Source organism: Pyxicephalus adspersus, chromosome 10 (assembly GCF_032062135.1).
Source record: "Pyxicephalus adspersus chromosome 10, UCB_Pads_2.0, whole genome shotgun sequence".
NCBI lineage: Eukaryota > Metazoa > Chordata > Amphibia > Anura > Pyxicephalidae > Pyxicephalus > Pyxicephalus adspersus.
Window position 1 is genome coordinate 36,063,800 of NC_092867.1, and position 23,695 is coordinate 36,087,494.

General features: G+C 36.5%; 1 protein-coding gene across 17 annotated transcripts in view; it reads left to right on the forward strand.

Moving 5' to 3' along the window:
• The first annotated feature begins 2,809 nt into the window (after window positions 1-2,809).
• The window catches only part of CAMK2G (calcium/calmodulin dependent protein kinase II gamma), a 46,284-nt gene continuing 25,398 nt past the window's right edge, over window positions 2,810-23,695 (forward strand). For 6 of the 17 annotated variants that reach the window (XM_072424964.1, XM_072424969.1, XM_072424973.1 and 3 more), the window contains exons 1-8: window positions 2,810-2,898; window positions 3,903-4,025; window positions 4,355-4,438; window positions 5,175-5,217; window positions 10,327-10,365; window positions 10,794-10,856; window positions 16,842-16,882; window positions 22,675-22,707. In XM_072424964.1, coding sequence (XP_072281065.1) covers window positions 3,960-4,025; window positions 4,355-4,438; window positions 5,175-5,217; window positions 10,327-10,365; window positions 10,794-10,856; window positions 16,842-16,882; window positions 22,675-22,707 — 369 coding nt within the window. In that variant the 5' untranslated portion in view covers window positions 2,810-2,898; window positions 3,903-3,959. The remainder of the gene's footprint in view (window positions 2,899-3,902; window positions 4,026-4,354; window positions 4,439-5,174; window positions 5,218-10,326; window positions 10,366-10,793; window positions 10,857-16,841; window positions 16,883-22,674; window positions 22,708-23,695) is intronic. The other 11 variants (XM_072424965.1, XM_072424980.1, XM_072424971.1 and 8 more) reach the window with 5 other exon arrangements.

The window sequence follows — 23,695 nt, forward strand, 5'->3', positions numbered from 1 at the left end:
TGGCTTAGGTCACTTGCCTAGCTTGTCATTAAAAACTTCTGGGCAGATTGGCTTTGTTTGGCTGAGAACAAAACAGACGGGATTTCAATTCTGGAAGTCCATAGAAATCAATTAATTTGTCAGGCAGGCCATACCAGGATACTAGGACTTTTTTTTATTTTTTTTTTTATACAATTCCTACTGACATAAGACGTATGGCCTGTGTACCAGTCTACTGTACTAGGAATTACTCCACCAAGACTTGTCAGATGAATGAAATGTAAGGTGCATGCTGCAGTCCGTAGGGTTTATTTTAGGTGAACTGGAGGATGAATGAACACAGCATGACAGAATTTAGACAGTTCCGCTGTATCCATGTTATTTAGCAAGTGAAAGAATATCTGTTTATTTCTAGGCTAGCCCTACGAGAAATGTATCTATATACAACACTTTGCCCTTTGGGTAGTAAAAGTTTTCAAATTAATTCTACATTCATTTCATAGCATTACTATCTTAGGGTAGTGAGTTTAGGGAAAACTAAGTGGACCTAAACAAAAAAAAAAACAAAAAACCAGCAGGTGTAGTATAATTTGGCACATGAGATAAGCAATGGCTCTTTTGTCAAATAACTAACTCCGTGGCTCCTGGTAGCTTTTTGTGTAAGTTCTAACCTACACTATGCACGCACCACCGCACACAGCAAGAGTTTGCAATTAAAGTACATCTGGAAATCCCTTGTATAGAACACCATGATATATTATATTATAAGTGCTATAAATAAAATGGGGTCAGCCATCAGAATTAATTTATCCGCTTGTACTTGCAATTGGAACTACAACTGCTAACATACTATACATAGACATGATTAACCAACCAGACTTTTGTTCCCTTCCTCTCACTTTAGTGTTCTCTTACATCTGTTAGCAGTGGTTTTCTCTTCACTCACCAGAGCATTACTGTCTTCTTACTCCTAAGCACTTACACATAAGACTCTTGGGCTAATCATAAGACAGCCAAACACTAGATAGCTGAGCTAGTGGAAGATTAATACCTTTCTGTGTTGCAATATAAAAAAGTTCTGATTGCCACCTAGTGATTGCTGATATAATTACACATACTTACATTTCTAGGATTCCACAAGTTATCTTGGTTTTAACTAGTCTATAAATTGGGAGCATGTTGTTTTAGTCATATTGAATAGATATTGTTTCAATAGGGTGTTTTTTCGGTTTCTTTAAACAGTTTAAATTTATCTGACCTCACTTTTTTTTTTACTTTTTATTTCTATGTAGCCTGAGAACCTGTTATTGGCCAGCAAATGCAAGGGGGCTGCTGTAAAACTGGCTGACTTTGGTCTTGCCATTGAAGTCCAGGGAGAACAGCAAGCATGGTTTGGTAAGTATACATGGACAGGTTATTTATTAAATTTCTTAATCTCGCAGACTGAACTCCAGTAATTGTTTCCAAATAGCTTGGTAGGCATTGTACCTTAACACAATGTTATTTGGCAGCAGTGTTCATGCATTGCAGGAAAAGAGAAATCAAAAATTAATAAACACAAGAAGACATAAAGACAAAGCCTGTAGACTGGATATTGAAATATGCTTGGTGTCAGGGTTCTTATTGCAGAAATTAAATACATGGAACAGGCATCTTTTTCCAACTTTTTGTTGGAATCTTAAAATAATTTGAACATAAAATCATCGATCATGGAAATGTCTATTGCAGTGTTTCTCAACCAGGGTCCAATAGAACCCTAGATTGTCTCCAGAGGCTGCCAGGGGTTCCTTAACTATAATCAATTTGGACCTCTAAGGTCAGTTATTACTGACACCAGTGATCATTGAAGCTACCTGTAAGGGTGGCATTCTTACCACTGGCCCACAACGTGTAAGGCATTCTTTATATAGCAGGGTTTGCCTAAAGATCCTGAAAATTATTACAAAGGTTGCCCCATGTTAAAAAGATTGAGGGAGGCTGATCTACTACTACTAATTTATAGATTTCTGTTATTGGTTGTCACAGGAAAAATTGAATACTATGGCTTTTGGGGTTCTACATAAAGCCTTTTTTAAAAACACATAATTCTGTTGCCTCTGAAAAGAAAATACACAAATACAGAAATCAGGATAATGCAGTAATATGTATAATATATTCTCTGTTTTCCAGGCTTTGCTGGTACACCAGGCTACCTCTCCCCAGAGGTATTGAGCAAAGATCCTTATGGAAAGCCAGTTGACATATGGGCTTGTGGTAAGGAGTTTGACTTGATTGTGTACACCGATTGTAAAATGTAGTGGCTTCCCCTACATAATTACAGTATGAAGAGGGAGTGTTGTCACCCTGGGACCAGAAGTGTGTTACTGACAGGTGGAAATTTACCTTTTTAAAAACTAATGCAGCCACCACATCTAAAGGCTCATAAACTGCTAAATAATACATATTTTTTATAGATACAGTTTAAGTAAATGAATTGTGTTTGTATGGGTATATTAGGAAAATTAGACTGTGGTCTTCACCTGGGCAGAAGCAGATATAAATGCAAATAAAGAGGATTCCTGCTAATATTGTAACACATAAGTAATGTATTTTCTGTCGATTACTAAAAGACGGAATTGTTGACCTTCTGCTACTTTAATTGTTTCCCACTGGGGTGCGTTATTGACTTCATTCAAATTCAGTTTACATATGTGTATTTCTACAGTTTGTATAGCGGAATACATAAAGCACAGATTTTATTCAATGCAGAATTAAGATTGGTACAAATTGTTATGTTAAGCTTGGAATTATTTGTATATGATTGTAAACATTTTTCTTTTTTTAGGGGTCATTCTGTACATATTATTAGTGGGTTATCCTCCTTTCTGGGATGAAGATCAGCATAAACTCTACCAGCAAATCAAAGCTGGAGCATATGACGTAAGTTATCACTTCCCCAAACTCTACTCGCCTATACCATGTTCAGGCAGTCTTAGTGGATCACAGTAGGTTAAATCTCCTGTGGTCCTTTGTGAACCTTTGTATTGATTCAAAGGGCACTACAAGTTGTTCATACTTCCAAGGACACAATCAATCCAGAAACAGAGTTCTATGTATTGTGTGTTATGTCCACAGGTAGGCGTTTGACAGATAGTTAAGTTACAGTAAAAACTGGAAAAAAAGATCACTACTATAAAGTCACCTACAGAGCTCAATTCAGATTATCACATGATCCAAATGATGACAAAGTATTTTTACAATTTTTGACCATGTCAGGGTCATAGAATGACCGCAGCTTGGTGTTGGGATATCAGTTTACCAGGTTCGAAAATTGTACGACTTCTCATTTTATTTTTATAGATTTCCATACTTGTTTAATTGTGGTAACTTGGAATGAGTTGAAGGCAGTGGGTAAGCTAGCATTTTTAGAAGGAGTCAGCAGAATGTGTGCCAAATTAAAAGTGAAGTCAGTTTCCTGGTCTGGATCTAAATTATCATAAGTGTTTAGGATGCTAAATAGAATACAATTCATGGGCACAAACCCAATAAACAAATTGTGTGTTTCTACAGACTTACAAGTTATAATACAATGATTATTGTACTAGATATGACTATACAATACAATACAATACAAGACTGTACAATAAATGACTAAGCATTTCATATTATTATGACTGATTTTCTTGTATACTTGTTTATTCTTTATGATAAAGCAAGCCATGCAGGCAACATTGTTATATGTAATCATTTGTTATAAAGTGTTTATTTTATGGCAGAATAAGGCCTTTATGCACTGTCTGTACCATTAGGTAGTGTGATGCATAACTTTTACTTTCTTGTTTAGGTAACTGAAAAGTATACACAGAAGGTTTGGTTTCAAGCTTTGTGTGACCTGATAATCTAACTGTTGCGTTTGTGTTGTTACATTTAATTTTCCTGTTTAGTTCCCTTCACCTGAGTGGGACACGGTTACTCCGGAAGCAAAGAATTTAATCAATCAGATGCTGACAATAAACCCAGCAAAAAGAATCACAGCAGATCAGGCCCTGAAGCACCCATGGGTCTGCGTAAGTTTCATTGGTGGGGTCTTGCTTGTCCAGATGGGAAAATTGACATATTCTAGTCAGTTCCTAGATGATTTTTCATCTTTTTATGAATTCTTTCACAAACTATAGTTATATATCAACTTATTTTATTGAAATAGTTTACACATATGTTATTTAGCTGAACTGATTTTAGCTAGTTAAGTGAATAGATACATTTTCCAAAAAGTTGTAATTGTTTAGTGGTTTAGGTGCTATTCACACAATGTGCTCAGTTGTACTAAATATATCCATCCAAGAAGCATATGTGTATTTTATCTATTTATTTAGTAATTGCCTTTTTTCTTTTTCAGCAACGATCAACAGTTGCCTCAATGATGCACAGGCAGGAGACTGTAGAATGCCTGAGAAAGTTCAATGCACGGAGAAAGCTTAAAGTGAGTAATTTCTTCCTTCTTTTATACTAGTGTGCTGTCTCAGGAAATCTCTGCAGGCTTCATGTAGTAAAAGGAATGAAACTTCTTATGTAACTTTTAGGTAATCGGTTCTTAGTTTCATTTCTCACATGTAGTAGTGTAACTAGTAATACCATCAGAAAGTAGAAACGCTGGATCATATGTGATCTTGTTTGTGTTACAGCATCTCGTGCAAAGTCCACAGCTTGTACAAAGAATATGTCATATTTTGCTTAGCATACTCACACATTATGATGGATTCGCCCTTTAATGTGCTCTTCTTCAATAGTTTCACAATATTGACCACCTCTACTATCCGGTCCTTGTCTTCCTTCAGGTCCTTCTTTCTTTAGCCATAGAATGGCCACTGTTAATGAAACTTCTGCACTTGCTTGCTTTTGAGTTACCTTGGCCCTGCACCCAGCTATTTTCTTCATCATAAAGAAGCCTGAATGGAGGGCTAGGAGCAGATATCAGGCAGGAGAAGCAGGTTTTATGTTCAAGGAGTCTTTAATTCACATATAAAATCACTAAAATGTAACATAATACAGTTGTTAAATGTATTATGGGTGTGGGATTCTGTATTGTTTAAATTGGGTAAGATAAGTGGGAAGACCCCCTTTCTTTTTTTCTGGGTTATACTTATAATGTATATCACATGTTTGCTTATTTTATAATACAAAATTGCAGTTTGTAATTGTTTTTGTTTCATTTGTAGGGTGCAATTCTCACTACAATGCTGGTATCTCGGAATTTTTCAGGTAAATTTGGCATGGAACAGAAGATGCTTTGGTGTGAAATTAATGATAAAACTGCTTTCATATAGGTGTAACAAGTATAGACATGATTTTATTTAGGTGAGCGGTGATGGTGATTGCAAATTAAGGCAATGCGGTTCAGGACTTGCAGCTTTTACATTTTTAAACCCAGATGACTTGGCCTAATGTCTGTGCTGCATATCAGTGGCGAAAGTTAAAGGAAGAGATTAAATTCATAAAACTAAGGTTGGAACTGTATCAATCTTTGTTCTTTACATTCCAAGCATCTTTAGATGCATGAAAGAAGGAAGGCAATCTTTACTTTGAGTAAAAGAAAAAAAGATTTATATAAAATCTGTATGATAACAAAAAGGAGGGTCTAACAATTTAGTTAGATGACGTCTCATTTCTTCTCTCCAAACTGTAGGCACTGGACGGAAAGTTAATGCATCATTATGCATTCTTGCCTTTTGTTTTTGTAGCATTTTTGAAACCTAAACCCAGTTTTGACAAATCCCAGAATTTGAATTTAATCTATTGGAAAAGACAAAAAGGTTACGATTTAATTATGAACCTATAATTGTTAATATTTACAAAAGTTTAGACCCCTTCCACAGAAAATAGTAATGCAATAAACTGGGGGTTTATGAATACTTCTAAGCTGTGGAGATTGAGAAAGAAGGACAAAGGTGACGTGCAGAATGTTGCACTGAAAATGAGTGTGGCTGAAGTAAGCTGAAAATTCAGTGTGGCTTACATGAGCAGTGTTAAATGGAGCCTGAGCCTACAAATTGTCTACACTGTACACGTTCAGCAGTTCTTGTACCTACAAAATACTTCATACTTCTGCATTATAAGTAACTTCCTCCCTTACATATACCTAAACATAAATGAAAAAAATATATGAATGTACACAGAAAACTTACACTTTGTCTGACCCTAGCTTTAAGAAGAACTTCAATAGTTGGGAGCCCAGGAACAAGCAACTGTTGAGAAAAGAAAACTTAGGTCAGCATTATGCACGACATAATGTATAGAGTGTGAGGTCAAGACAATGCAATGTACATCATAGTGTGCAGCAATAGGGGGTATGTATTACAAGGCTCCTTACATTGCCGGTCATCAGGAGAAAAAATGACCCAGGCTCCGTTATGGAGTGGGAAGATGGGAGAAGTCTGTGATCATTTTTGGAGTGGGGTAATGAAGATGTTCAAGATCCCTGGAATAGAAATTACTTGGGCTCAGTGGGAGGAAATAGTGAGGAGTGTTTGTTTCCATGGGAGGGAGAATGCCTTGAAGTCAGTGTGTAGGGGTAACAATAGGGTTTAGCAAGGGTAGCAATAGTGTCCAGGGAATGGGGGACTACAGTAGAAAACGGTGGTGCCCTGTACAATAGTGCCTTATAGGGGTTGTAGGGTATCAGTGGTGCCAAGCTGGGGGGAGTAAATGTTGGCAGTCAGTTGAAGCCACCCACACCATTTTAAAACATGTGGAGCTATGCCAATGTGTAGTTTAGAAAATATTATGTATCTGTTTTTTTATTGTGCAGAAAAGGAATATGAATGTCAGACCTTTTTTTTTCAATTTGTGTTTCGCACCTCAAAAACTATGCGTGCTGTATTCGTATTATACTGAAAACCATGAGAATATTAAATGCCCCTTCTAGCAGCTGAGTGCAGTAATAAAGAAAAATGAAAGCTGACAGATTTCTGGAGCAGCTGTGGCACAGACTGGATGTTATGTTATCTGTTATTAGTATTATAGGTGTTGTATGCATGCAGCCAGGCTTGTCACTGAGGAAAAGCCACAGTCATAATAAATATTATGTCTGAATTTTGTATGCATTGCAATTTCCTTGGCTGTTTGGGCATTCCAGAGGAATGCTCCATTTGTGTTATGCTGCATTGTTGGAAACAATCTTCTATGAGCAGCCTCACGTAATGCAGAAGAAATGGGGTGCTATGCCCCAAGGTGTTTGTGTCGATTGTGTCCTTTTTCTGGGATAAGTTTTTTTTTTTTAAATCATAAATCACCAAAAAGTGAACCACTGAAAATGTTTAGTCTAAAAACCACAATCTCTGGATCATATGAGACTCATGAAATGTTATCCTTCTGCTCTAAAAATTTAGCTCCAAGGCGACGTTGTGCATTTTGTCCAGACACAAATAGTAATCTTCTCAGGTAATAGTCCAGCTTCTCCAATGTTCAGTAGTTCTTACTGAGCCTCAGGCAGTATAACATTCATTCCCACCTGTTTTATTTTTGTTGCTGGCACATGCAGCTTAAGGGACATGGAATTTAATATTTTCCATGACCTAACTCTCACTGGAATTTTTCTTCGAAAGTCTAAAGCATTTGTGTACTGTCAGTGCATGCCTTCAGTACTACAAACACTGTCCTGAGATATATGTAAATCATATTTTAGATAAAGGATCCTATGTATTTTAATTCTAATCTGACTAAATAAAAACATATATTTGCATAAAGGTGATTTATATTTGTATATGCTGTAATAGGATCGAAAAACTGTTATCTTCGCTGCAGGGATCAGATATGCTGTGCATTTATTAAAAGCATAAAAACACAAAACAATACTAAAAAAGAAGACTCTTTGGTTTTTCATATCAAACTAGATTAAATATTTTGTCATTTTCATTTACTGAACACTTCCACTATTTGACCTTTAAAGGAGCCAGGGCTCCAGGAATATGTTTGTGGTGTACATGACATGTAAGTATGGTTGGTAGGTCTGGATAAAGTTTTGGTGGATCAGGACAAGTTTAGTCAAGTCAGTTTTTTTTAGATGAAAGTGTAGTCATGTTCTTTTTTTTTTTTGTCTTCATCTAGATTAAGGATTTATCTGTAGGCTGAAAGACAATTTCTGTTCATGTGTATGTGAGATTAAAAAAAGAAAAAAAATGAACGGCCAACTGTTTGTATCTTTTGAAGGATGTGATCTGCTTCTGTCCTTTTTTTAGACAACAGTGTGTCCCTTTCTCACAATGAAATCTGCATGTGATCAGATGCTTATGTCAAGCATCACATCCGGATTTATATTTGGAACATTCCTAGCACAGGCCAAATCCATCTGGGCAAGAAACTGGTGCTTCCTGACTTCTTCTAAAAGTAGTTGGACAACCTTGTATTGTTTGTGGCAAGAGGTTCCTGGCTTTAAATGACATAGTGTGATCATACAGTTAAATAACTAAATAACCCTAGACTCAAAGTTTAAATTTCAGGGCCTCTAAAACTTTTGCAGTACACACTATAAACAATGGTGTGCTGCACTTTAGAGAAATTATGAACATGAGGTCCTGATAAATCCAGACTAGATTTGTCTTTAAATCCACATGGTTATGATAATTGATGTCAAGTGTTTCTGTCATTTGGCAGCATGTAGAGTTCTTTTATTTCGGATGACGGAAAATGATGGAACCACCTGAAGGATTATGAACAGACTGTGCAGTATTGAGAAAAAGGGGAACAAAGTGCTGCAAATATAAAGTGCCTGCACATACCTGCTGCAATCCTTCTAACCTTCCTGTTACAAACACTTTGTGTCATTCTTAGAGGCAAAGGACAAAGTCTGCCCACCCCTTCTACCCTCTGCATATTCCTATTAGACTGCGGGCTTCCCATCATAGTAATGGGTCAATAGAAATGTGTAGGGACAGTGCCTGGGTGAGACTAGCTTCCAGCACTAGGTAAAAGTTTTGGAGTTCTTTCTGCCAGATTGGCTGGCATTTGGTCTTGATTTGGTTGTGTGGCAGGCTGCTACAATGTCTTGTCACTTCTAGGATGATGTAGTGATTTCCAATCTGTGGCGTAGTCCCTCTGAAGCTGGAAGTGAAGCACTGAACATTCCCTGTGTTTTATTAAAATAAAAGCACTCCTGAGTTTTCTCTCCCTCATTTAAACAATACATATAAAACTGCCATAGTGAGTAAGTGAAAAACCTTTATTAGTTAAAGAGCAAAGAAAAAAAAAAAAAACCTTGATTGTACTTTATGATCTGTCTTGCGGTGTACAGTGCTCAACCCAGAAATTTTTTAAAGCCGGGTGGGAAGAAATTGTAGGTGGGTGGCAGCCCCTGTATTGTGACCAAACTCTTTAGTAACCACCCAAAAACAGCCGGGTGGGTGCTGAAAAGTGCCGGGTGGAGCGCCCAGCTAAAAGGGCCTGGGGAGAACCCTGGGTGTATCATTTGGAACTATAGAATTCTCCATTAATCTCCAGTTCACAAGAATTGCAGTGATTACCGTGGTCCAGCTTTGTTGGCACCAACAGATTTTAAAGTTCCATCTAACATATTTTATAATACATATCACTCTTTTTTTCAATGCCTACCAGTGCCACTGCCACACTTAAGCAAACATTTTGCCTCTGTTTGGGATGTTTCTGTGTTGATCATATATTTACATACCTTTGACACATCTTCACATAAAAACAATACTGTTAATAAATATGTACTGTAAATATACAATACAATGGGCAATTCTTGCTTTCAGAACAGGTACATAAATACGGAATATGGTTGGATTTATAGATTAAAATGCTTGTAAAAAAAAGTATTTGTTTTAATATTAAATGCAATATAAATGTCAGCTGTGCCTTCGATTTTTTTTTTTTTTATTATTATTTTTTTTTTGCTGCATCTGTGACTTAACCAAATAAAAGGTTTTGTCTTTCTTTTCTGTCTTTCTTATTTTCATTCTTTACTTGTAACTTTTATGAACTGTGTGTAAAAAAAGATGTTTCCTTTCTCCTCCAGTGCCTTATTCCACTATACAGGAGTGGTAGAATTGCAATGGAGCCACTATGGTTTATTGCCACGATTTCCTCCTCTTCCCACAATTCTTCATTTTTCCTAGAAGCTCTCATCCTATCCGTCTCTTCCATTGCTGCCCTCTATGCTTGTTGCAGTAGTTTTTTTATTTTTTATTTTCTTTGCTCTTATATTTTTGCTTGAGAAGTTCTGGGGGAACTTTCAGCACATAAGAATAATTAGATTGTGCTTGAATCCAGCATGTGTCTATGCAAAGCCCGATAGAGCATGTCCGAATGTAGTGTGCCCATGTTACATCTAATGGGTTTTCTATAATTGAAAACTAGGTGGAGGTAACAGAAGAGAGAAAAAGGAAAACACTACAGGTGGGGACATTGCACTTCTTAGCATCCTTTTGCTTTTTGTCTGATCATTCAGCCACCCAGGAAGTTAAATGAGAGATAAAGCTCGCTTTGCATACAATCTTGGCTACCACTCGCTGCTTGAGGGTGAAATATAATTGGTGTTATTGCTTGATTCTATTTGATTTTTTTTTTTCTTCAGCACCACTTAAGACATGGCTTTTATCTTTTGTGCTTTGCAAGTTCTACCCCAACCACTTCTCTAGGCAAACATGAAATTAATGTACATGTGCATTTGAAGTCTATTGAACCTTCACAGAATTCTGTTTATTTTTGTCATACTTTCTTTTTTTTTTTATTATTAATGCTTATTTGACTTGCATCTTGCTTTTATTGTTGCTCATATGGGCTTTTGTTGAGGCTCTTCCCACTGAATGATTTTGTCCAATCAGTTGGCAGGCAGAGCTCCGCCCCCGTTGCAGCCGCAACCAGCGCTGCCAACTTGGCTGAGCAAGGTACGTGGCATGAGTTGTCCCATATCCCAATTACTTTATACCTCAGTTTATTTGTCCTTACTGATTCCCTCTTCTCTCCATACCTATTCCCCAACCTTGTTCTGTACTCCTGCCCCTGATAAATCTGCATGCCTATGCCTGCATGCTCAGGGGCAGGACTTGTTGTGCCCTGTAGTGATTAGTTTTGGCATGAAGACCCAGTTGACCCTGTTGTGGAGTTTATTTCCATGGATCTGCTACTAACTTTACCCTGCATGCTAACCATCTCTTGACTGCTTTCTCTTCTTTATTGTTTCTTTTGGGAAGAGGAGACGTGAAATGGGCAAGAAATACCAGAAGTGTTCTTGAGCTTGAAGCCTGATTTATTTATTTCAATTTTATTGCTTGTTTTTTCTTTTTTTGTGTTCATTACTTTTTAATGATTTGTGATTGTATACTGCGAGATGTTCAAAAAGTGAACTTTTAAGTATTAGGCCATTATAGTGAAATCTGGTTTTAGCAGGAAGTTTCCAAGCTTCAAAGATTCATATTCTAACAGTCGGGCAATCAAGGACATCTCTGCAGAACTATTGTCTGATAGAGGTTTTTATATATGTATAGTAGTGCTTATAGGATATCTGATTCCAAGAAAATTAATGTATTACAGTTTGTCGGCTTAATTGTAGTTGCTGCATTTGTTTTCACTTTTCCGATTTTTTTTGTTTTTAATAAGTGCAAAAATATCTGTCGAATTATTGCCCTTTTCACTTCCTGAGAGCTGAACTGAATTTTATTAGAGATATCTTATCTGAATGACAATATGGCTCCCTTCAGAGATACATAGCCACTGTCAGTCAGGAAGGGATTAGCAGGTGTAAATAAAGGAAAACTGGCCTGGAAAAAGAAAACAAATGCAGCCATCTCATTTTTTTAAAATGTTTTGGGAATAAGATAATTACTTTAATTGAGACTGTATTTCTAGTACATTAAAGCAGTGTGGATAACATAGGAATAGGAAGCTTTGTAGAAAGGTTACACGGGGATCTTGTGTTGGTGCTATAATGAAAGATGAAAAGAACATTAATGAAGTAGGTGCTATTAGAAGTTTGTGATTTGTCGGTTAGTGCCCTTTTTCCATTACACCTAAAACAACTATGGTCTTTTTACAATAATATTAGCCAAGAGAAAAATACACCTATGCTGTATGTCATTTTTAAAGGTTTCCATTTTACCTGTACAAGACGTTTAGGGCAATAAATTCATAATTGAATGAATGTTGCCTTTTACCTGAATATTTGTGGTGAATACATGTAACATTGTAATTTAAAAGGCGAAGGTGATTTTTGGGCAAGGTAAGGGTACTTTGTTAATTTTTATGGCATTTGCAGGCTTCTAATTCTGGAGAACTAAAGCCCAGGCAATCTATTTATGATGTTCTTTGTACTAAGAGGTCTTTTATGGGTTTGATAAAGTGTATCCTGCAGATGCAGCTAATTGTCCTGCACTGTGATGCACATTTGTATTGAAATTTGGGCTTTGTCAGTCTCTTTACATTCATAGAGATGTCATTTACATGCAGGGCTGGTAAGCACTATACCCTACAAGGATTTATTTCTGAGACAGTTGTATATACCACCGGCTATAATTGGACTTACCCACCCTGTATATGAACGACCATGTTGACAATATGTTGATTGTTCTTTCTTTTTCTATGGATCACATGGGAAACATAAGCAAAAAATTACTACACAGAGGTGCAATCATTTCATCAAGCCAAAAACTGATTTGTTTGTATTTATTGTTTGTAGTAGAACCTGGTGAATCTCATGGGCTTGGGCAATTGCTGGGGAGGGTACTCCAGTAATTACATTTTTGTTGTCAGACCCCTGGCAATTACTGCCTACGATACAGAGTATGCCAGATATTGTCCCCATTCAGAAAATTAGGCAGCCCATCAGGTATTGGCTTGAAAAAATGAGTGTTCAAGAATTATATAAATAGCTCTTCCAGCCAGAACTCAATTTTTTCAACTTTGGTAAATGGTGTTGAGTTAATGTTTCCTGCTCTCCCTATGAGATTTATCCTTTATTTTAAAGTTAAGGTCACAGCAGCAGGAAGTAGAGAAAGACTAATGTGGGTAGGAGCACCAAAATGCAGGTGGAAAAGAACATTGTCTATAATACCATGGTGGTCAGCCTGGAACTACAGCTGAAGAATATCGCCAGGAAATAAAAAGGCCCTTAGAATATAAAATATCACTTAAAATAATGGGTAGAATGACCCTTTAATTACAGGGAAGTTGGAAGAATTTTCTGTTTTTGATAATTAGGCTCATTTTAGTGACCTGTTTGCTTATCTGGTATTGCTAATTTAAAGTGATTTTTTTTAGTAATAACAATTATTACATTATTAGAAGATTTAGAATATCTGTGTATTTATGAATTTACCTTAGCTGCATCTATCAAGTTACAGATGATGTTGTCTATGCTAAAGCTTCATTGAAAACTGTGAACACCAGAAACAGCTGCTTTAGTTTCTAATTACAGTAAGTAGTAATGTCCCGGGTCGCACAGTGTCACAAGAGTGTACATCATTGAAAACCACGTGGCATTCATAGAATGTCATCAGTGGTGTCATCTGCCAGTCCTTGTGACACAGTGGAGTGTTAGCAGGCCAGGCTGAGGTCTGTGCTTTGGGCTTTGAAGAGATACTAGTATCTCAGTGACACAAGTACTATACAAGTAAGCTGAGAGAGTGCAGGTGATAAGAGAGGAGGATAGATTGGGCCTTCCCAAAAGGTCAGAAGCATAATAACTGGCGTGAATTTAGCTCTTGAGATCTGCTGCTCATATTTCCGAGGTTAAAGAACATACATGCCTCTTAATCTGTTTACGAGAAACATAGTTAACACTAGATATCATGCTTAACAAAGTTCACAATGCACAAACCTTATTAAAGGCTTGTCTTCCCTGATCCCCCACTATTTGTGGGATTTGGTAATGCCCAATATCTATACGCAAGGGTATAAGACTTCACCATAAGTTAAGTAGCAATTTATAGTTTTTTTTTGTGCTTTCAAGTTTTCATCCAGCTACTGAGCACAATAAGGGCCCATAATAATGGTATCAGAGAAGAAATCATTAAACTAGAATGGAATACAGATTTACAGATTTTGAGTAACGTTAGCTTGCAGTGCATATTGCTGTTGCGTGGATTGAAAAAATTGTCATGGAAGTGAAATGGAAAAGAATTAGTAATTGCATTTTTTTAAGCTTTAGTAGTTGATGCCTGGAACAACGTGGAACTGGTTTATTTTTTTATCGGGTGACCTATATTTGAAAATTAATTAGGGAAAAATCTACATTATCTTCATTATGCTGCAAATTGCCATGTCGCCATGTTTTTTTTTTTTTTTTTAAGTGGCATATTTAAAACTTTACCCTTCCCAACAGTGCAATCCCAAAGTCCAGTATGTGGTAAATTAAAAGTGTCTTAAATAGGTGGTAAAATGTGGGCACTGATGTGTTATGGTGTGTTCCATTGGACTTGTGACTTTCCTATTTTTTTCCTCCTATCACTCACTTGTTTGTCTCCAGCAAATGAATTGACTGTGGGTGATTGAATACATTTTAGCATTTCTATGATCCCTGTCCTTAGGTCTTGGTCTGTTAATATGTGTAAATCCAATGGCTTCAGCTTGCACCTAATGACCTTTTTTGGGCTTGAATCTACTTAAGATACAAATTATTTGTGCAGACAACTACTGAGTATAATTCACATACACAGAAGTTGCAATTCTGAGTGATCCTTGCATGATAGAGATTTTTTGCATCTGCCTCAAGGACCAATCACAAATCTGTTGTATTGAGATGAGTCCACATTTCATCCTCCATTTGAGCCCCCCTTCCTATTACAGAGCTTCTAGTGCATTATTTAACAATGGTAATCCCCAGGCCCCTAATGCTGTAGTAGCAATACCTGTTTTGGGACATTATCACACATGTTAGGCATTAGTCTCCTCATATCCACCTTCGTCAGGAAAAAATCTGCAAGAGAGCCTGGGAACTGTAGTCAATAAACTTTCAGCAACATTTCTACAGTGTTCTCCCCAGCCCCTTTTAGCTGGGTGCACCACCCGGCACTTTTCAGTAACCACTTACTGGTTACTGAAGAGTTGGGTCACATACAGGGGCTGCCACCCGCCTACAATTTCTTTCCACCTGATTTAAAACAATTCTGGGTTGAACACTGTTTCTGCTACTTACTCTGCTGTGACTGTATCCAATCCACACTCTTAGTTTACAGGCCAAAAAACATAAACAAATGATTTCATGTGAATATCTGCTGTTATTAGTGGTTATGCATTGCATAGTGCATCCTTGCATTGTGCATTGAAGAACAAAATCATTGCATGAACATATTTGTGTGTGCATGCATGTATTTGTGGCACTGGAAGAGATTACCTAGTGTGATACATGGCTAATGTATACACTGTGAAACAGTTGTATCATTTGCAGAATTGACTGTAGCTCTTTCTTATTTGTGGTTGCCTAATAATCTGATTGTACTTATTTCAAAGTGTAAGTCTTCTGATTATTGATATTCAAGCTTTGGAAGGAATTTGCAGTTTAACATTCTCAATAGGTTACAGTTAGGAGACATGAGCACTGTTTTGTCACGGTTCCTGCCACGTCAGAGCTACAGTAGGAAGTCTCACATCTTCTTTGTTGCTTGCAGTTCTTGTCATTTTAAAATGTCAGCATCTTCATAGCTTTGGGATTTCCAAGAACATGTTTACCAGGGCAGTAACAATTAAAAAAGCTTTACAGAGTAGAAAAGACATGAGTCTTTTCTGTTATATATATCCAATTGCTAGTAATATATATTTTTTTAATTTCAGGTATAGTTCCCCTTTAAACTCTGGCATCCTTAGCATCTCTTTGCAAGATTTTTTATTGGTGCAGTTTATCACAAACTTGCTGTATTCACTGCACCATCTAGTGGCCATAGTGTAGATGTGCAATTCATTTAGGTCAGTCTGATAAAGGATGCACTCCGGATTTTTATATTTGCCCAACTCGGAATTGCCAACAGTAAAATGCCAAAAAAAAGAAAAAGCCAAAAGAGCAATTTTTGTATTTGTGTGATAGAACAATTAGCAGGTTTATTTTCTACTTAATTGTAGGTTTGTATGAAAATATCTATAATGTATAGCATTTTGATGTCAAGGCACTGTATGGATATTAAAAACTATATCCATAAGTCCTTCCTTCCAGGGCCCTGACTATGTCTGTCTTTGTATGGCTATTCCTAATGCATTTGTTGAGTATTAGGGGATATGATGGGTCTGCCTTCCTGTTGATTTGCACCCAAACAACAAGCAGTTGCTGGCAGGGAAAACAATGCAGACACAGAAATGTTTGAGTGTTTAAGGTTAGATTTGATTACTCATTACATTTTCAGGCATAGCAGACTATACTGTGCTTTTTGTAGTATGGCAGTTTTTCTAAAATCAGATTAAATGCAATTGTAATATATCACCATACAGTATCAAAGTATATTACAATTCATGACCCATGTATCATGATATGCATCATTCTTGCCAATACTCAGCTCTTGTTAATTGTGGCTTTGTTTAGAATGGAGCTCCTGTTTATTGCATGGGTATTACCTTATAGAGATCTCAGTGTTTTAATACTGAAATTATAATAGCAATATAAAGTATCAATAATCATATAAGAAACATTATGTAAATGCCTTAGCTTTCCAACAATTGGGTGAATCCTTATATAGATGTATGTATGTATACATTGATGTTTGTAAAGAGGGGACAGTATATATATCTCATTTTCATGTCTTTTCCTGTACAAAAAATGTTTTACCACCTTTATGTAACACTTCGGTGTCCTGTCTTTGCAAAACCCCGGTCCCCACCAATTTTATCTAAGCTGAAATATTGGTACTGTGCATACATTGACTATATACCTGTCCCTTTTTCTCTTACAGCTGCCAAAAGTCTCTTAAACAAGAAAACAGATGGAGTCAAGGTAAGCTTTTTTTCTGCAAGAGATATGTCTTGAAAGCTTTTGATTGCTGGGGAATATTGTGATAAAAGTTGTTTTAACCTTCAGGCTTTGGAGATTTTGGGTTAATATAATATGTTTATTATTTACTCATTGAGATATATCTTATCCATGAAACACAATATTGGATGAGGTAGGTTGGTGCAGAGCTGTAAACCTGCAGTTGATTTTAAAGATGTAAACCAACCAAAAATTAATAACAGAGGACTTTGTGTAATAGTTTGTATTTAGCTATCACAAATATTACTACTGGGGTTTTTTTTCTAGGTTGACACTGTAAGCTCCATTTTTATGATCACCACAAGTTTCTGGGAACCTCTGTGTTCATAATTTGGTTTGATTATGCAAAAAAAAAAACACACTGTATATTAGGTTTAACATATTAGTAGGGTAACATATAGTAGGGTTGACATATTTTATTTATCCTGTTTAGTGATGTCAACATTTGTTTTATTTGGGAAAATTAAAATATTTTATATATATTGCAGCCAGTAGTTTGCTATGCTGTCAATAGCTTTTGTTATTTGATCTCCTACAGCTAGGATAATCTGATAGCTCATAATAGGGACTTTACCCTTCTTCTAGTGACTCATATGGATCCTCAGCTAGACCATGGGACTAGACAATGCTGGCCTTCTTTTTACATCTTTGTCTAACAAAAGAAAATTGTTTAAGCAATAACTTTCTTATGCATGCTATGCATGCAATGTAAAGATATATAATAAAACAATCACAAAAGTTTATGATCACATCATGTTAGGATAGTTACACAAGCCTTGAAGTACATATGATCTATCAGTAGTTGTATGACTTTTCTGTGTCTGCTTTTCTTTCCTGAACATTTTATTGGTAAAGATTTAAGATTTAAAGGGCAAATTAGCCCAAATTTGCCATTTGTATAAAGGGACTTTCCTTTGCTTGGTGACTTAGTAAACCATTTGCCATCACTATTATAGATTCTAAGCCATAATAGATCTTTACAATGCAGTCACCTCTATAAAAATGGAGGGGTGGGGTGGAAACTAAAATAACACAGGGACCACAGTAGTTATCCTTAATGTCTCATTTTATCATAAAGCATTAATACATTCTGAATTGGTTTAATGTTTCCATTGCTGCTTACCCATCAAGTCTTTTCAAAGAAGAATTTTGTCCATCTGAATAAAGACGAATTTTTACACTAGGATTTGGGGGAAATCCAGAAATGTCAGGGTGTGAATAATCATTTTATACCAAATATTTATGTTCTATAATATTTTATTCAATTCAAATTTTTATTTTTACTCATCGAACAGCATTAACAATCAGGTCTGATTTCTGGTAAAACATAATTTCCTAATATTTCCTAATGTGGATAATCTCTTTAGGACTTGTCACTAATAATATCCTGTGGTACAGTTTTATTTGAGAAATGGGAAGGCACACCATTGCTTTGGTGGAAAAGTTTAAATGGAGTTTAATGACATTAAAGTGCTGATTTACCAAGTTAACATTTGTTCAGTATCGCTACTAGAGACTTAAGAGGTAAATCAGAATAGCTGTCAACCACTAAGTTCAACCACTAGAGAAATAAACATAGTATAAACCAGCATATTCCAGATAAAACCATCTATGCATGCAAAGTTGGTCCATAGAAAGTGAAAAAAAAAATCTTATAAAACATCTGATCCCGTGAGGCAACCAGATGTTCCTGGATCAACAGTCTCCGTTGTTATTCCTTTTAAACGTGAATACCCAGCTATATTCTATGCTTGTAGAAAAGCATCCAGCTTTTTCTTAAAGCAATCAATAGAGTGCTAAAGTTACTTCTTGGGGAAATCTATTCCTCAGTTGCACAGATCTTACTGTGAAGAATCTATTCCTTATATATAGAATAAAATTCCCTTCCTCCTTGTCCTTTACAGTGGCCTTAAATGAAGGTGAACCCTCCTCACTGAGTATTTATTGTGGCTATACAGATAATATGTAATGGGAGTTAATGCCCTGATTATCTCCTACATCTACTCTAAGTTGATTTTTCCCCCCCCCCATTTTTGACCATATGGGTGGCTTTAAGAGTGTACATTTTTGGTGACAGAAAGCAGTATGTTGTCCATCTGTCCTTAACTTGACAACTGTCCTAATCTCCCACCTATGTTGGCGGACGTGTAAATGTGTCACATGTGCCCTTGCATGTTAAAAGCTCTGTTTCCTTTATTTCAACTTCTTTGAAAACATGATCACTAGGAGTTTTGCTGGAAAATATTTTTGTGTTAATAATATTGTATGACGGTTGTAATTGCTTAGTATACTATCCTTATATGACCTGATTGTCTCAATTAGTACTTGGCAGCCATACTTGTTTTTATCAGTCCATTTTTGACCAGCCTTATATTAGACATAATTAGAAATCGGAGAACAACCAGTGGTATACCTTTTTCTTACCATTAAACTCATTTTGCTGCCAGGTCCTGCTACAATCTCTTCTGCACCTTTGACAGTTAGCTTTGTTTGCACTTCATAAACAGAGGCATTGTTCTTCTATTTCTTACATAAAGAATGGAATGATGCACTTACATCCAGGAAAAATGTGTGTGATAATGGGCATGGTCAAAGACCCTTCTATATGGCACAATGCTTTTTACATTCTTTTAAACAACATCTTGGATTTTAGGATTATTTTAGGGGTCTGTAAATGTCTTTACACAAATCTCACCAAGGAATCACACATTCACATGTTTTTTTACCTCTTTGCTTGCAAGCTGGTAGGGCCATAGCTACTTTTTTATTTGTAGATCATTGGGTGTCATAGTATCTTCCTAATGCCTGCCTGCATAGATTTGGGCAGCTCTGTAGTTGTAGTGGATGCCTGAGGTTTTGCCCTGTACCTTGAGGGTTTAGTTTCTTTCATGTAACAAGGTCACAACATGTCTAGTATATAGATACATAAGAGTCAATTCTACTGTTGTGAGCATCCCTAGCTCAGATTCTTCCAATGTTTCCATTGTTGGTTCTCCAGTTTTTTTTAAGTGATAATGTCTGTAGGTGTCATGGAATATGCCTGCAAGTGTACTCGGTTCTCCCTCTGGCTTGGTCTGTTACGACTTCTGACCACCCCCAATATGGTGTTTAGTTCAGTTTTAGTATGACTTTTACAGTAAAGATTCAAAGCATGCATGAACATTTTCTCCTGCAGATTGTAGTTGAATTTGGCAGTTATAAAGAGATTGATTTTGATTAAAATTTGCTCATGGTTGGATTCCCAGTAATTAGGCTAGAATTGCCATATATTTGTAAATTGGATGACAGCAAAAAGTACTCTTGGGCAGTTCACCCATCTATTGTCAACATCTCTTCTATAAGGCATAGACTTGTTTTATTACTGTTGGTAAACTTATGGTGAGATTTTCAATGGTTTATTCAACAAACCAAAAGGGAGCAAATAAAAGAAGTTCATTGTTCAGCACCGTATAGCTTGAAGACTGGGCTTTTAAGGCTTTCACACAAGCAGCAATGTGGTCACAGTGACCATATGTGCTTTCATTTCAGAACAAGAAGGATTAAGTTGAAACATGGACTGCATACTCACAGCACATTCATGGTTTTATAATAGTCTGAAGCAAGGAGTCTGATCACATCAACCCAGTCAGTTTCCCTGATTACATGCTTACAATATGTACTGAGAATGCAGCTAATGTTTAATCTCCTTAAATTCTTCTCTTGAAATATGCAGAAACTCATAGCAACTGGTTAGTTTTGTGTCATTGCACTTGTAAAGACATGAATCACATTTTGCTACATGCTATAGTTGCAGTTTAATTCTGCAGAAACAACTTGTATGCATAAATGCCACAGCCACCACTGTCATTATGGGAATTTTCTTATCTATATTTAAATATAAGCAACCTTCTTATTTTTACAAATCATAGTACTCCAAGTAACAGCAAAGCAGAGGGAACACACAAAATGTCAAAAGTGCATCCATCCTGTATCATCTCTTTTGGAAGTGATATAAATCTATTCAGCTCCAACTTCAAATACAAAACAACCTCGGTTGTAGTATGGTACCAGGTTTTATGTATGTTTATGGGCAGAGAATAAAATCTCCTTCTCATTATGCTATAAATATTGTTTTTCTGCAGTGGTAACTCTTTGTTTTTAAGGGAATGAGAATATTTGGCTTCACTAGTTCTTTACAAGCTAATAATTCCAATATGTGATTTAGCAAATCTGTATGTTGAAGCCCCACTATGCATATTAAGTGACAGCAGATCACTATGTCTTGTCTGTTTCCATAACAACAATGGTTTGATGACGCTTAAAAAGGCGAAACAAAGCAGAAACTGAAAAGGTTTTTGCTCTCACTACTGAAGCAAAGCAACATTATTACCACTGCTGTGCAAGACTGACTATGGAGTCATATACTAGAGAAAACACCTCTATTACCATTTCATTCATGGTCATTGAAGACCTGGTAGTCCATAATATGGTGTTTTATGATAAAAAATGCCACTGTGCATGTAAAATAGGCCTTTTTGTATTATGTGACCACTTAAAACTAAAATGGTAATGCAAGTAAAACCTTTTAAATGCTAAATTCCTAATTTTGCACAAAGCAAGTATTCTTGGCTTGATAAAATCTCAAATAGGCAATGGGTTCTTGTGGGTACAAATAGCAGCCCTGGGTTCACCAGTCTTTACTCCTGGTAGTTGATTCGGTGCCATGCATTTTGCTGTACTGGTGTGATGGAATAAACCATATGCTCCATATTGGTGGCGAGTCATCCTACCAGATTTTTTTTTTCTTTGGCATCATCTAATTGCTGTGTTCAAGTAAATCTCATTTTTGAGAACCAGTTTTTACACAAATGTCTTCTTTTTAGCAAGTGTCCCACTGTAATCTCATCACTGTCTTCAAATACTTGTAAATTCTAAAAGCGACCTTGTATTTTTAGGAGGGCATATAAGCAGAATTGATTACCACTTAGATTTACAACTTAGCCCAAAGTCTTTGTTATAAAGAACATTTTTCATATTACTGATAGCATCTTATATTCTTGCATGCACTTACAATGTGCCACCTGTTGTTCACCTTTATGCTAGTAATATTTTTTTTTCTTTTTTACAATTTACCACACCATTCCAAATATATAACCACAAGTGACTCAGTTTTAGATAATGCTTTTATCCAATTGGATAAAGAGTTGACCCATCATGAATGATTTCAGTTTAGCACATTTGTTGAAGTTATGCTCCACCTGCAGCTGCAATTACAAGGACTTTTACCCTTCGTGTTGGATTTTGTATTTATTTGATGTTTTGGAGAATGCTGCAGAAGGAGTGACAGTCTTTGGTGACCACAGAGATGGAAAATGTTAGTGAGATTTGACAGATGTTGTCTGCAAGTGATACAAAATCGAGCAAGTTATTCATTCTGCCAGCATGTACCTAAACTTGGAGTAAGATACTTTTAGAAATGTGTAGTCTCAATTAAATGCAAAACATCAGGTACACAACATTTCACATAACATGTATGTTTAATAGTGGGGCTAAGAAGTTAGTTTTTCTGTGCTTCTATATGTCTCTCTGTGGTTTTACTTTGAATGTTTGCTTGTTATCCTGCTCTCAGCTGGGGTTGGCTCTCCCACTCGTTTGCCTCACTAACGTGGTCTATCGTTGTCTGTTCTTTTTACTACCATGACCCTTTCCTTCTCTATCTATCTGCTTCTTTTTATCTATTTCTATTCTTACTATTCTCCCTCCTCTGGTCTGTCTAGAAAAGGAAGTCAAGCTCCAGTGTGCATTTAATGGTGAGCACCTATTCTCAGCTGCTGTAGATCACTTCATGGCCCACCTCTTCATAATTCCATGCATGTCCTGCTTGAGTTCATACCCATCTACTGCATGTACCTTCAGACATCTTAGCACATGTGACCATGAGAACTTGGTCCAAGTCTTTGTTCCATAGTATGTGCTCCCTGTCCATTTTTCTGCAGTAATTCCAAAAGCAGACTACAGAAACCTTGACGTTTTGCAGTGTTGGAAGGGGAGAAAATACATCAACCTTGTCCAGTATCTGCAGTGTGTTCCTAAAATGTGTTTTCTGAGTTGTGTTACAATAAAGAAAAGTTAGCCAAACAACAACCTAAGCTTTCGTTTTGGCTGTTGACTTGAGTTTTGAGAAGAGGACAAAGTGTAGCTTTGATTTGTTTTTCCCCCTAGCTATCAATCTCTTTCCTCTTGACTTAAAAAAAAAAATAAATAAAATAGTTGTAATCTCATATAGCTCATTTCCAGCCTTACCTTACGTCTTACACAGTTTTAGACTCCTCGCCTGTTCTGAAAATTCCTGATTTGATTTTCTTGCACAGTGTAGCTTCCTACAGTATGCTTCAAAAGCTGCAGTAAGGAATATTAGAGTCCATCTTATGTCTTAGCAGGAGAAGATTCTGCATCATCTAGCCTTTTCCTCCCTAGTTTTACTGTCCCTTGCTTGGTGCCTTTATTCTGAGGATTTCAGCTCTTGCAGTAATAGAGGTTTAGCATTTAGCTGAGATTTTACCCAGCGCGGTCTGCACACAAATGCATTCTGACCTAAAAAACCTTACTCTGCGCTGACATGCACCCAAATAGACATATCAGCCTCAAGAACTGTTAAAGCCAAGAAAAATGGGTACATTTGAGGATCAAAGGGTTTTTGACAAGGCCACATTGCAAACTGGTCTGTTACCACAGAGGATCTACTCTGGAACAGGTTCCTACAAATTCATGTCTAGCAATAATAGAACAGGGTTGGAA